The sequence below is a fragment of the Eucalyptus grandis genome, chromosome 5 (assembly GCF_016545825.1).
Source record: "Eucalyptus grandis isolate ANBG69807.140 chromosome 5, ASM1654582v1, whole genome shotgun sequence".
NCBI lineage: Eukaryota > Viridiplantae > Streptophyta > Magnoliopsida > Myrtales > Myrtaceae > Eucalyptus > Eucalyptus grandis.
In genome coordinates, this window is record NC_052616.1 from 52907487 (window position 1) to 52922369 (window position 14883).

At 36.5% G+C, this 14883-nt stretch overlaps 2 protein-coding genes across 2 annotated transcripts; both read left to right on the forward strand.

Annotated features, from left to right (window-relative positions):
* The first annotated feature begins 1471 nt into the window (after nucleotides 1-1471).
* Nucleotides 1472-10262, forward strand: LOC120294008 (cysteine-rich receptor-like protein kinase 25). Its single transcript, XM_039313869.1, has 2 exons — nucleotides 1472-1489; nucleotides 9510-10262. Exons 1-2 carry the CDS (start codon nucleotides 1472-1474, stop codon nucleotides 10260-10262), a joined length of 771 nt encoding a protein of 256 aa, XP_039169803.1.
* Nucleotides 10263-11665: 1403 nt separating this feature from the next.
* LOC104447482 (cysteine-rich receptor-like protein kinase 10) lies at nucleotides 11666-14861 on the forward strand. Its single transcript, XM_039312299.1, is given in 7 exon segments — nucleotides 11666-11815; nucleotides 12975-13096; nucleotides 13257-13467; nucleotides 13692-13929; nucleotides 14060-14210; nucleotides 14440-14610; nucleotides 14612-14861. Coding segments are annotated over 7 exon segments (1176 nt in total). The 5' UTR covers nucleotides 11666-11697; the 3' UTR covers nucleotides 14777-14861.
* The last annotated feature ends 22 nt before the right edge of the window (nucleotides 14862-14883 follow it).

Consider the following 14883-nt stretch of genomic DNA (forward strand, 5'->3'; position numbering starts at 1 on the left):
TGGATCCTCCAAGTCTCCTCTGCTCGCTCGTTTCTCACGTTTAGCAAAACTGTTGCAGAGCGGTTGCAGAGTTGTCGTGTTTCTCATGGGCCAACGTTCGAGCCTCGAATAAATATCGACTCCTTTTACTGACACACCCCACATCAAAGAGAGACCCGAGACACCCAAAAAGAAAAGAAAGAAAAGAAAGAAAAAAAGAGAGAAGAAAAATGGATCGTCCAAGTCTCCTCTCCTCTCCTCGTTCTTTCTCACCTTTACCAAACTGGTGCAGAGTGGGGGCAGAGTGTCGTGTTTCTCATGGGGCAAAGTCTCGAATAAATATTGACTCTTTTTACTGCGAGTATAAAAAGGCGACCGGCGATTTCCAAGCAATGAGCAACTGGAGTCTCGACGAAGCATCGACTCAAATGGAAAAGCAAAGTCTCCGTTGTACGGAGTCTCGGTCTTCTGCAATTATAATAAAAAAGCGTTGACGCTTTCTGCCGAGTCCGTCTATTGCCCCGCAATTGCCGAGCAATGTGGAATCTTTACTAGTGAAACCATGACTAACAATATTATGTTTTGCGACGGGTGATTAACTAGATGTCAAAGGAAATTTGTTTGTCTCTCCTTGTGATTTTAGTTTCAAATTTCGTTTAGAGCACTCCAAAAATAAAATGCCAAATGCATCAATTGATGTAGATAGTATCCTAAAGATCGCACGGAGAAGTGAATCACTTGAAATGTGCGAATGTTGATCCGGGCTGATCCAAACTTCACTTGCTCTGCTATACCCAAGAAAATAGTTGAAAAATAATGTTGACACAACATTTTTATATTACTTTGTTCGGTCACAGGAAACTTCCATTTAAATCTCATATTCCATAATTTAAAATTAGAAGCCTAGTGTGTAGTGCTAATGGGAATGGGAGAATCTGATATGGTTACCGAGGACGACCAAAAAGTCTCTTGACCAATGGCTCAACATAAAATATTTGGAAAATGAGAAAGAAAAAACTTGCAAACCGATTTATTGTTAATGAAGAGATGAACTGTACTTTGATCTCCTAAGCGGAAGATTGACTCCAGATTTCAATTTCCGATTGACTGTTAACCACTAATGATAAAAGTTTAGGGTTAAGGTACCGCTATATATATGTAATCTTTAAGATGCGGCTTTATTTTGCTTCTAAGACGATTTTTACATATACTTAACGGAAGCCATAGATCCTGTGAAATTATTTTTCAAGTTTGAGCTGTGTACACTAGTCTCACTTTTTAATTCAAATCAAATCTGGATTCTAGGGGCGGCAGAAGGTGGTTTCCCCCAGAAGGTGGTTTTCTAATCTGTGGGAGAAGTTTATCTTCGATCAATTTAATTTTTTGTACTTTCTTTATATTGCCAAAAACATAGAGGGTTTGGGAGGTGTCAGAGACGGCTGCAGAGGCATTGAAAAAGCTGTAGGAGAGAGACGAGGAGCTGGTGGTGGAGATGGAGGAGAGGACGCTGGTGAGGGCCCCTTGATAGATGCTGTTGGCAGTGAAGTTGCTGGTTACGAGGAACCGACACCCTTCGAGGGCTTTTATATTGTGTCGGACACTTCGATACGTGTCCAACACTACACGTGTCAAAAATTCGATACTGATCAACTTTTTCGATACTCAAGTTGAAATTTAACATACGAGTTTCGACATGTGATTCCAATATCGATGTCGACTTTAAGAATTCACTAAATGAGATGTCAAAATATAAATGTAAAAAAAAAACACACAATAATAAAAATAATAAATGATATTAATAAATGAAGAATTAATGTTTTTAGTGCATATTCATTATAGGCTTGTTTATTTATTTATTTATGAATTTGATTCAAATAATAGTAAAAATGATAATTTTTTATTTATATATAAAAATATATATTTAATATACAATGTGTCCAAACGTGTCGGAATTTTCTATTTTTTTATAAACGACGTGTCGCATGTCTCGTGTCGCATGTCAAGTATTGGTGCTATTTAAATTATTAGTTGAACCATTGTAGGTCGCTAGTAATTGGTCGTTTATGGTGGAAATAAATAGGAGAAGAAGCAAGAGAAGGAGATTTGGAGGATTTTTTTTTTTTTTTTTTTGGTGTTTCAGATCTCTCTTTGATGTAAGGATTACTCAATAGGCTCAAGGCCTAGATAATATAAATACCATGATGGATAGGGTGCAAAATAAAACATGTTGATTAATTTTATATAGGGCGGCCATCATGCCTGGCATGCGAGGCCTTATACATTCTTAGTTTTAGTGCATATTATTTTATAAGATATTTAAAAAATCTTTTATACTTTTCTATTTGGATCAACATTTATTTAAATGTTTAAAAGTTGTAAAGAACTTGAGTTTTAAATTTACATTGATGTATGAATTCGTTCGAGATCACAAAAAGTTACATCTTGCAAAACCTGGAAGAATCAAAGGCTAGAGCCATCAGTCACGTCACTAATTTTGGCCTAAAAGATCCATTACTAGGTTGGGTGGATTTGAAAAGGGTAGCCATAGTACCATTCTAAAGAGCATTTAATGACCTAAAGAATTTGAATTTAGTTAATATGATACCACACCAAATAAACAAAGAATTTAATCTTAAGAAAGTATCTGACTGAAAAGAACTTAAGAATGTAAATTTCTTGAAATATCTTATGAAAATTTACCAAGTCATCAATGCCTCAGTGAAAATAAAAAACAAAAATGACAACAACACGGATTGCCAAAGTTTTGCATGGAGCTGTCGTGTTTCTTAATGGGCAAAGTTCGAGTCTCGGAAAAGCAATGACTCCTTTTTTGGAATCCGTCTTTTGCAAGTATTAAAAAAAAAAAAAAAAAAAAAGCAAAGGAAACCGGCAATTTGCAAGTAATGTGGATTCGAGTCTCAAAGAAGCATTGACTCCTTTCACTTAGAATGACGATTTACAACCAAAGTGGAATCTTTGCTAAGGGTGATGTTTTCTCAATAGATGATGGCAAGGAAATATACTCATCTTCGTGTGATTTTAATTTCTAGTTTTATTGAGAGCACTTCAAGGGTAAAATCTTGGCTGCATCAATTTGATGTGGGAGAATATGTCCTTAAGATCAAGCTGATCTGGGCTTCACCTAACTTGCTATATAAAAAAAAGTTGAAAAATAATTTTTACACGGCATTTTTTATCACTTATTCGGTTATAGACAACTTCCACTAAAATTTCTTGTTCAGTAATTTTGAAATAGAACCCTCGTGTGAGTGCTAGTGGGAATGGGTGAATCTAATATTGTAAACCAAGGACAGCCAAAAAGTTTCTTGAACAATAATTCAACCTAATATTAACAATTTTCATTGAAAATCGCTGATATGACAATTTTTCATATAGAACAGCCAAAGATAATTGGACTATTATATTAATGATTTTTGGCGAAAATTGATCAGAATGCCTACATTAAAATTTTACACAAGGGTTTGAGACTGAATTGGCAAAATTAAAAAAAAAAAATTATGACTGACTTGACATATATACAATAAGTTTAGGACATATTGAATTAATTACATTATCGATGCTTATATCTGTGAATTTTCTAGCAAATAATTGCAATACATGATGCTTTGGTAAATTAAAATGATTCATAACATTGGTTTATAAAGTAAGCTGGCATACTTTTGTAAGGTATTGAATATACTTTGTTTACCAAATGAAAAACCGTTAGAGACTAAATATTGTAATTCACAGTTCCGAATATATTAATGTGAATTTGTATGTCAATAATTGATAGGGGTGTGCAGCCGGACTGGGTATACCCGAGAATCAGATAAGCCCACCCGGAAGACAAGGTTGGGAACTGGTTCCCATTGAAATTAGTTCGGGAACCGGTTCCCAAAATTCGGAACCGGTTTAAATCAGTTTGGGAACTAGGTTCGATTGATTACTCACTCAGGAACCGGTTCCCAGATCAGTTTTAGAATCGGTTTTGTAAGTATAAGTCCAAAACCGTATTTTTTCCCCTTATTTCTATTCTTACTCCCGCAATCACAGGGCGTTTTTTCCTCTTGGCTCTCTCAAACACGCACATCACTCCTCCTTCATCGTTCCTCTTCCTCACTTGCTCCCCCCCCCCTCTCGCACCGTCCGATAGACGGACGGTGTTCATCGTCGCCAAATTCTTGTGTACTACGTGAATTAGCTCGCCTAATTTATCTTTTGTAGAAGGTTTTATGCTTGCATAAATGAGTAGCTTCATATAGTACTTGTAGTAATAAGACTAATATTAGACCCATGTTTGTTACTAATTATTTGCCTTATGATTTTATTTATTATAATTAGCCATATGGATCCTTAATTCTTCGTTTAGTAAAAAAGTTCATGTATTTATTTACTACAAGTGCTTAATGTTTCGAGAAGGATTACGCTATTTTCCCATGTAGTAATACATAATTCGAAGTCGTATAGGATATTGGGAGATTGCAAAATAGGTTCCAATGAAAATAGGGTTAACCCTGGAACTAGATCGAAAAAACGGGGTGGGTCGGGTACAGGGTCCAATTCAAATAAGGTCAAGTACATGGTCCACAAAAAGGGAACTGGTTATAACAAGATCGGGTACATGGTCCATATCTAAACCTTACCCACCCTAGACTTGATCACCCCTGATGATTGATATAATCAAGGTTTAGACTAAAACAATTAGCTATCACAAATGCCATATCTTTTGTTTCTTTCAGTTGGTTCAAATATTTAATTGAAAGAAAGGTGGAAATGTTCCAAACAAGACTTTAAAAAAAAAAAGAAAAAAAGAGAGAGAAGTAAAAAATGTCAACATGTAAAATATATTGAACACTGTATTAAAATAATTTAGGCTTGAGCATAGGATTACGCACTCAATTTCTGGTCATATGAATGAAGAAAATGCTTTATAAGATTGAAGTTAACTTTCTTATTGTTGCGACCTTCCCATAGACAAACCATCAAAAGGAAAAGCTAATGGATTCCTAAGCTTACACTCAGCACGAACTCTTGATTATTCAATGAATGATCAACGAATCATTCAATTCTTTTAAAATGGACATTTGTTTACACCAAAAAATGACTAACTTTTTTTTTTTTGGGTCAGTCCTATTCTATTCCTACTCTAACACTCACTCTTAGACTTTTACCCTGCCTATTGCAGGGCATGAGAGTCGAAACCCACTCTTGAAACTTACTCGTCCCCACCCATCTCCCCTGAGAATGTGGGGATTTGAACCCTTCACCTCCCCCTTCTATGTTGGAAGGGTGACCACTAGGATGAATCCCAATGGTTAAAAAATGACTAACTTTTGATTATTATTGACATGCTAAACTTAATCAATGAGAGCAGAGTTTGGTCATTTATTAATAGAATCATTGATCACTTGAAGAATTGACAACGTAAAGAATCAATAGCTTCAAGGAGTCAACAAAAGGTAGAGTTAACAATTTCGGATGCAACTGTAAAATGAGTAATCATCAATGTAGTGGAACAAAGCAATCGTCAAAATGGTGAGGTCTAACAAACCGTCCAAATGGAGTAGATGAAACCATCAAATGGTAGAGTCAATATTGTTGATTATCGTAGTCTTTGGAAAGCCCCCACCCCACGCCCTCCCTCCCTCGAACAACGCACAAGACCTGTTATATGTTATTTTGAATTCTTCAATGTAGCTATCGTTGTTGTTGAAATACTTTATCGTTTATTATATTTCAGCGTGTATTTTAGCTGTAGTTTTTAAATATATGCTGTTGATTAAATTCTGACCTTGCATCTTTATGTTCTCTAGTTTTGACATCGATTAAATTTCTATAAAATTTATGTACTTTCAGTTATGTTTGAAGTGAAATTACTAGTTTCCTTATGTAATTGTTTTATTTTTTCTTCTAAATTGCGGAACCTACCTCACGTGAGGTAGGTTTCGCAATTTCAATTTGATTTTGACTAAAAGAGGTAGGTACCGCAATTTAAGGGATTTTGTCACAGACACAAATTTCGGCAAAACACCCCATGACCAAAATTTTCAAAGATACTGACTTTATTAATCCAAAATTTGATCAAGAATCAATCTTTCCTAATTTAGCAATCCTCATGTGCTTTTCACATATCAAATTCGGCTATAAGAGATAACCAATGGGTTTGGCCTAATTTTATGCTCTCGCGGGCTTAACCTAATTAAGCTCAGAGCCTCCCTTCTTAATTTAGTCCAATTATAATACAATCTATGTGGGCTTAAGTAAAATGCTCTTGACATCTAGATGCAATTTAATATGTTTTTGTTTAGGTAGGGTTCAACCCTAATTTTCTATGTAATGGATAACTAAATATATCACTTAAAATTAGATGCCAATACTTATCCTTGAATAAGGACTTTTAATTGCTCTTGAAGCATGTAGTTCCTTCTACCCTGATTTTTTTTTTTTTTTATGCACTAGATATATTTAAAGATTTCTTTCACAGGTGACCACCACGACGGGGTCATGTCTTCCAGCCTATGGTTCTTCTTCTTTAGATATTTGAAGGATGGCGTCAATCAACCAAGATGATAGTGGTTGCCAACCCAAATTGCATGCTTTTTTTTTTTTTTTTTAACTGTCGAGTCTCCTAAGCGTGAGTTCAGGTGATGCACATGTGATATTATCCTGGCCTCACTATTCTTATTCGACATTCAACCACCAACACTCGGTGATCACCGAACTCAAGTGGCCACCGTGTGGTGGTTGTGGGCCTCAGTGGGCCGCGACTTAGTGGTCTGATCTCCATCACCTTTTTCTATCTATCAAGTTGATTACATGACCTTGTGTTCCTCCAAAGCTGAATAAAGTCGAGTGAGTTGGGCTATTTTGTTCTCAACCTCAAGCGGAGACTTGGGAAAGAAAAGTCAAGGCTGTGAACTGCCGTGGACTAGTTTGTTCCTCCACTGCTATCTTTCTTGGAAATTTCTTCATCCAAAAACGGTACATCCTCGAACGACATCTATCACTTCACTCATCTTTTTGTGAATTACCAACCTTAGATTTGCCCTCACCTTCCAATACTTAAGTCTTCGCCTACAGGTGTCACTTCTTCCTTTCCTTTTGCCATTCACCATTTTGATTAAACTTCTTAGCCCCTTATTATATCACCTCTATCTAAAAACTTAAACTATTAGTTGAAAGCGTAATTTGGCATTCAAATATTCTAATACTTTTCTTCGTGTGTGTTGCCTCGATTTAGCCTAAGATTAAGTGCGAAAATATATAGTAAGAAAAACAGATAAGAGGTCCGTAAAGATTTGAACTTAAGAACTCATGCTTTGTTCCATGTAGAATTTATGAAACTATTGCCAAGCGTAGTTTAACATTTAAATATTCTAAAAGTCAAAATGAGATGTTAATGTTGTTTGTAAAGAATTTGTATTTTCTATTTTAGTATATGTTCGATTGCCCTGAAATTGGCTTTATACCGCATTGTTAATATATTTGCCCTTAATCGGAAAGCAGGCCTACTTTACAAAACAATAGAGAATTCCGTAATACCTTTGCACTCAATAAAAATAAAAGACAAATTAGCATCAGTAATATTAAATTAACATACTTTATTTTAGCATAATTTATTAATACTTATATTAGTTTCAACCTTCAATACAACTATTGAATAGATTTGAATCGTCATTATGACTCTGACTTATTTTAAGAATAAGTGATAAGTTATTTGTTATTGAGTATATATATATATATATTATCAAAAGTATCCTGATTACATTTAAGCTTTGACATGGCTTGTGAGTTTCGTTTGAAGTAAAGTTGTTGATTTCTTTATTTACCTATGATCATGTTTCGAGTCTCTACAAAACTTGTCTTCATTGATTAAAAATCAAAGAACAACTTTCAATGAAAGGTATTTCATCTTGAAAGAAATTCCAACGAAACAATGAGTCCATTTCAAACAAAATGTTACATTCATTTTGTTTGTATTAGGGTTAAGGGATGCTTGATAGGTATGCGCATAATTAGGTAATCATCGATACTATCACATAATCAAAGATTTCCTTCTATTTTAAGGGGATCACAATCCTTTTTCTTCCCAAAATACCCACAATATTTATTATAGAATTTTGTCAGTAGGGAAATGCATAAAATTATCACTTTTTTTTTTTTTTTATCTCTCACATTCTTCGATTTTAAAATTTAAAACTTTTCTACCTTATAAAAATCCTTACCAAAAAAAGTTCACATTCATGTGTATATATTTTTTTCATATTGTATAAAAAAATTCTTTAAGTTATTTAATAATTCACATATTTCACAATAAAACGATGATACAAAATTTTGAAATGTTCATTTTTGCATACATGCAACATGTGCGCACTTTTTCTAGTAGATATATAAATAGATAGATGAACTCTGTTATGTTGTAGCAATGTATAGAGACCAGTTATCATGACCTTGTTATCTAAAGACGTGTTAAACCCTTTCAATGCACATGTCTATAAAGTTATCAACGTTCTTTATATCTGAAAAATTCCAATTTCATTGGTGATAATATCTATGATTGAAGAATAAATATTTGTACAGGCAAAAACTCACATAGATGGCAAGATAAGGAAAATTTCTGAAATATTCGTTGGACGGTGAGAAGGAAAGTATCTAAATTTACCTAAAATTCCCTTAGTTACGATAAATTATTATTAGAAATTTCACTTGAGGACCCAGCCGGGAGGAGGACAGTCCAACACGAGTCCCCTCCCATCTTGTCATGTTCTATTTTGCCCCGCAAGGAAATGATCTCCCACTCGTCGTTTTCTGCATGTGCGTGCAAGCAAATATCTCCACGCACTTGCAAAAGGAAATTTTACGTGTATGGCTAGGATTTGTCATAAGACCCACTTTCCCGCTCGAGGATCAAGATTGTGCACGGCAAAGCCAGTCAAGGATCCCTTTATCTCTCTACGATTTACTTTCCAGCTTCTTTTTTTTTTTTTTTTCTACTATACTTTTTATTTTCAGATTTTACCCTAATTCTTTATAAAATGTGAGAATTGAAACTCGCTCTTAAATTAAATCATTATCATCTCAATTCCTCTAAAAATATAAGGATTTGAACTCTTTATCTCTTTTTTTTATATTAAAAGGATGGCACTCAAGCAAATTCAATAATTCATTTATCTCTTTTCGAGAAGATTGAGATGCATGATTTGTCCCTCCGTCAATCACTCGTTTTCTGGCAAAGAAAGAAACAGAAAAGATTTAATGAACAACCCCAACCCCGAGACAGAAAGCGTGGACTAAGTAGATATTTCGACGAAGCAACCTGTGTAGGAGCTACACCAGCTATTTGTGTTCATACATTATTAGCCTCTCGACACTAATCAAAGAAACACCCAAAAAATCTCTTCCCCTCCCCCCCAAAAAAAAAAAAAACTAAGAAGAATGGATCCTCCGAGATCTCTCTCTCTCTTCCTTCTTCTCGTGTTTGCTTCCACCGTTAACGCCCGAGATCCTTTCCGATTGCCAAGGTGTTACAGCAACTTTCACCGCGGACGCCGCCTACCCGACGTCCTCACAAACTCCTCTCCTCCATCTCCACCCTTAGCTCCTCGTCCCTCGCTTGGGGCTTCTTCAATGACTCCGCTCCCGTCCCCGGCTCCTCCGAAACCCTCTATCTCATCGGATCTTGCCGCGGAGACCTCACTGCCGAGAGCTGCCGCAACTGCCTCAGTGGCTCAGCCATTGACGTCACCCGTTCCTGCCCCGACACGAAGGAGGCGATCTTCTATGGAGAGAATTGCACTGTCCGGTACTCTAACACCTCGATCTTCGCCACAGTTGCGATTGAACCCAACTACATTTTGACCAAAGTGCGCAACGTCTCAAGCCAGGTCACGTTCATGCTGGATACACAGATGGAAGGTCTGTGGCGCGAGGCAGCCGGCGGTGGCCCACTGAGGAAGTTTGCTACAAGGAACATGTCTGTGGGGCTTGACACGATTTACGCGATGGCGCAGTGCACACCAGATTTGACGGAGGAGCAATGCATCGAGTGCCAAGAGACAATATTCAGCGACATCAAGAGATGTTGTCTCGGGAACGCAGCAACGAGGACCACGGTGCCGAGTTGCCAGTTCCATTACGAGGTCAATTATCGGTTCTTTGACCCAGTTGCCGAGCCACTTCCGCCTCCGCCTCTGCCTCCGCCTCCTCCTCCGCGGCCGCCTCCAGGTACGTCAGCTCTTGCTCAGGCATTAGGCACGTGGCTTTCTGTTTTTCTCCTCTTTTAATCCGGGTGGATTAAGATCATCTGATTATTAATTATACGAGTTCCACATGAGATTTGTATGATTAACTGTTCAAACAAGTTTAATCTATATGCTCCATAGACCATCTAATTAATTTTTCGGTCAGCGCGTTGGATAAATACAGTTTTGCCAAAAAGAAGGTACGGAATAATTCCATATTTTCAGCAAAAGAAGCTAGGGTCCATGCCTCAATCTTTGGGGCATGGACATGGCTAATAGTCGGCTGTCATGGTGAGTTCATTGAATCAAAAGTTACAGCAATCGTTGCTCACAAGCGGTCATGTGAGATCTTTAAATTAATAATAAAGTGAGTTTAGGCTAAGGCTAATGAATCATTAGCAGATGTTCATTAATTCTCCTCATTCAGTTACCACTGTTCGTGAATTGATATAAACACAAATGTTTTTAAGAATGAGAGAAGTAGATCGACATCTAAATCGATCTAGGGTTAGAATCCATATCAACCATCTTTAGGGTCACACTGCTGGTGGTGAGCACTGCTAATCGTCAAAAAAAAAAAAATTGAGACAAATTGTCGAGCTTAAATCAGCCAAAAAGAAATACCGTATGGGAAACATATGTCTGAAAGTTGTGCTTGCAACAGCAAGGCAATTTATGGTCCAATTACCCTTAAACCTATTGTATGGATGTCAAACCTTTTTATAAGATTTTAATGTAGTCCTTCCGGCCACTTCTTGTCAGAAATCCCTGCCATGGCAATGTGTGACATAAGATGACTAGCAATGAATGAATTGACATGTCATTGATTTTCTTGCAAAAATTGATCCGGAAGGATTACATTCAAATTTATCATCAAGGTTTAGGATTAAATTGGTTAAATTTTAAAATTTTAAAACTAAATTAGTATCTGTACAATAGAATTAGGACTAATTGGGTAATTTTCCCTCTAACTTGGTGTGTGGGTTCATAAAGAAGACCAAAATTGGACTTCTTGTGGCGGTGGTTGATATATTCATAAGGTTAATGTGAATAGGGTTTTAAAGAGGGATTTAGACCCAAGTGCTCGCGTGCTGCAGCAGCCGCAATAATTCCCTATTGCCGAAGTTAGTAGGTGATCAAACTTGGGTTGTTAATCCAGAAATTTTTTTGCTTCTTAATATTCTTCATTTATTCGTCTCCGTCAATTTACCAAAAACTGAAACTGATAAATGCTAGAATTGCAATTGAAGTTCAGACTTTCTCGTTTAAGCCTCTCTATTTAGATTTCTCAAGCCCCTTCTTGCGTTTCTAATTGCCAATCTTCACGCGTCAGTCTTAGGCCATATTCCTACCTAGTGAAGCAGTGTTAGAATGTTTATATATCATACACGCTTTCATCTAAATTGTTTTTAGATTATTTTAGCAGTTGTCGCATATACAAAATGGAAATTGTGCAGGAAAAAGCAACAAATCTACCATGATAACCATCGTCATTACCGTTCCTATTGGAGGTGTTATTGTCCTTGTCTTTCTCATATGTTGTTTGCTTCGAAGAAAGGGAAAGAAGACACATGAAGTTGTCAAAGGAAAAGATGGTAAATCAACTATTTGCCTTTGTTTTTTTGTAAGCTATTTACGCCAAATGAGCATATTATGAAATTTCTTTATTTTCATAAGGAATCGTATATGTTAATTAGACGAATTAAGAGTTCGTTTGATATAAATTTAGCACATATAATGGAAAATATCAAGAACAAAGATCAGATTCTTCATGCTCTTTCAACCTTCAAAACTACACTTGACTGCACAAGCAATCATAATGCCATCAATAAGTTTGGAAATGTAACATCTCATTTCTGGCCTTCAAGATAAATAGATGCAGCAATTCTACAAAAATTTTCCCAAACACCAATGAAAATCTCTCCTTTTTATAGCCTGCTGCATCAAGACAAGTCAAACAATCTCAGTGCTTTCATGACATAGAAAGCAGTGAGTTCAGCCTTGATTAGAAGACTATCTGTCAATTTCCTGAAATATAGGCAGCTTATCCTCGACCGCAAACCAAAATATGAATTCAAATCTCAGCAAATTAGATGAAAATCAAATCAGCCAATACCATTCGACTCTTGTGGCTCTTTTCCTCACAATCTCCAAAGCTGAAGCAGAGATAAGAATGTCACAAGAAGCAGCAGTGCAAGAATCTTGGTCATCCAAAGAAGCCTTTGAACAAATTACACCACAAACAGCTGCATGGGCCTTTTCCATTTAGAGCATAAATCATATCAGCTGCTTTTGCAGTTCAAAGTAGCAGAATCGTCAAGTACTCTCCTTGGGAATACATCCAGCAAGATCCCATTCGGATGCCATGAGTCATTCTAGAGGGATATAGATTCGACATGACCAACCATAGAACGGGGCCTCAAAATGCTCCTAACGTTTTGCAAGTCTCTCCAAGCATAAGTAGCATCTACACCACAATTAACAGACCTAGCAGTACCTTCAGCATGAAGAAGTGATTGTGATACAAGATTCATTTCATTACTTTATTACCGATATTATTGATGATATTATAATTTTTTTCTTCATGACCAATCAAGAGGGAAAGATTTCACTAGGGTAAGGGGACAACCATGCCAGCCTAATCCAATGCTCTTCATTGTGATAATGTTCCCAAGCACCGACAACCATATAAATGCCACTAGGAGCCAATGTCGATACAATTTGATAATCAAATTGCGTTTTTTCTTAATTTAGGTGCAAATGAACTTACCACCGTGGAGTCCTTGCAATTTGACTTGGCTACAATACAAGCAGCAACAAATGATTTCTCTCCTGAAAACAAGTTGGGTGAAGGTGGATTTGGTGAAGTTTTCCAGGTACATATTACATATAACTTAGAAACAATGAAGAATGCTTTACATTTGAATTGAAGATAATGGTGCCGAAAAAAAAGGAAAAAAAAAATGTAATGCTTTTTTAGGTTAGTTTTTAAAAAGTTGTGATAAGGAATTACACGGTAAATTCAACACACTTTAGGGTAGACTTCCGGATGGACAACAAATCGCGGTGAAGAGGCTATCTCGAAGTTCTAGACAAGGTGATGAAGAATTCAAAAATGAAGTTCTATTAGTTGCGAAGCTTCAACACAGAAATCTTGTACGACTGCTCGGATTTTGCTTGGAGGGAGATGAAAAACTACTCACCTACGAGTTTGTGCCAAATAAAAGCCTTGATTACTTCTTATTTGGTATGTTGCAATTTAACCTTCTTATGTACATTTGCTTCAAATAAAATGTTTTAGCTTTCACTAGCTTTGGAAAACTTGAAATTAAGAGGTTTTCTGTTCTTTCAACTTATTATAGTTTTTTAATTTAAGCTACCTTTGATCGATGAGAGCCAAATATATTCACCTTGAGTTTTTGAATAGGTGCCACATGCTAGCACATAATGAGTTTTGGTGCATCAATGCAGATCCCCAAAAAAGTAGTCAATTGAATTGGTCATTACGATATAAAATAGTATCTGGGATCGCTCGAGGAATGCTCTATCTACACGAAGATTCTCGTCTCCGGATCATCCACCGTGACCTAAAATGTAGCAATGTCTTGTTAGACAGTGAAATGAACCCAAAGATTTCAGATTTTGGCATGGCAAGGATTTTTGGAGTTGATCAAACTCAAGCTAGCACAAATAAAATCGTGGGGACCTTGTAAGTCTTAGGTCTTGAGTAGATGACTTTGTCATTGGATGCTAGACATGCTCATTTTATCCATTTAAGGATACTCATTGATCTGCCTATAATTATGCAATATACATGTGGCTAATGTTCGGTTTTACAGTGGTTACATGTCTCTAGAATATGCAATGCATGGAAAGTTCTCGGTGAAATCTGATGTTTATAGTTTTGGCATACTGCTTATAGAGATCATTTGCGGCAAGAAGAATAACTTCTACCACCAATTGGATGGGGGAGAATATCTTGCTAGTTATGTAAGTTTCGCTATGCTATAAAAGCAAATATTCACACTGCACTCTTTGTAAATTTGGTCAAGTGAAATTGAAATTCCTTTGTAAAAACTTAGTCATTTAGCCTAAAGAAACACTTATGGTCCTTTTCCATAGTCATATATGGATATTTGCTAGATTCAAATGTCTTGCATGATGATTCATTGAATTAATGCCACAATTTTGTGAAGATTTTCGAGAATTATTGTTGTAGGTATGGAATAAATGGAGGGATGGCATGCCCTTGAAAGTGTTGGACCCGGCTATCATGGATTCTTATTCAAGAGATGAAGTCCTTCGTTGCTTGCACATTGGCTTACTATGCATTCAGGAAGATCCAGCTATTAGACCCACCATGGCAACCGTAGTTCTCATGCTCAACAGCAATTACTTTCAACCCGCCATTGCCTCGACATCCAGCCTTCTTCATCCGAAGTAGATCGGGGGGACTAAGCATCCCAATGAAAGAGCTTGGATTGAATCAATCTACTAGTAGGACCATGCCTTCATCAACCAATGATATGTCGGTTACTGAATTGTACCCTCGGTGAATGGCTACATAAGTGAAAATTATTCTTCTTAGATGGATTCATGGTGAGATTGCTTGGCCTTCCACCGTGATTTTTTATGATCCATCATAAAAAATCAATGTATTTGG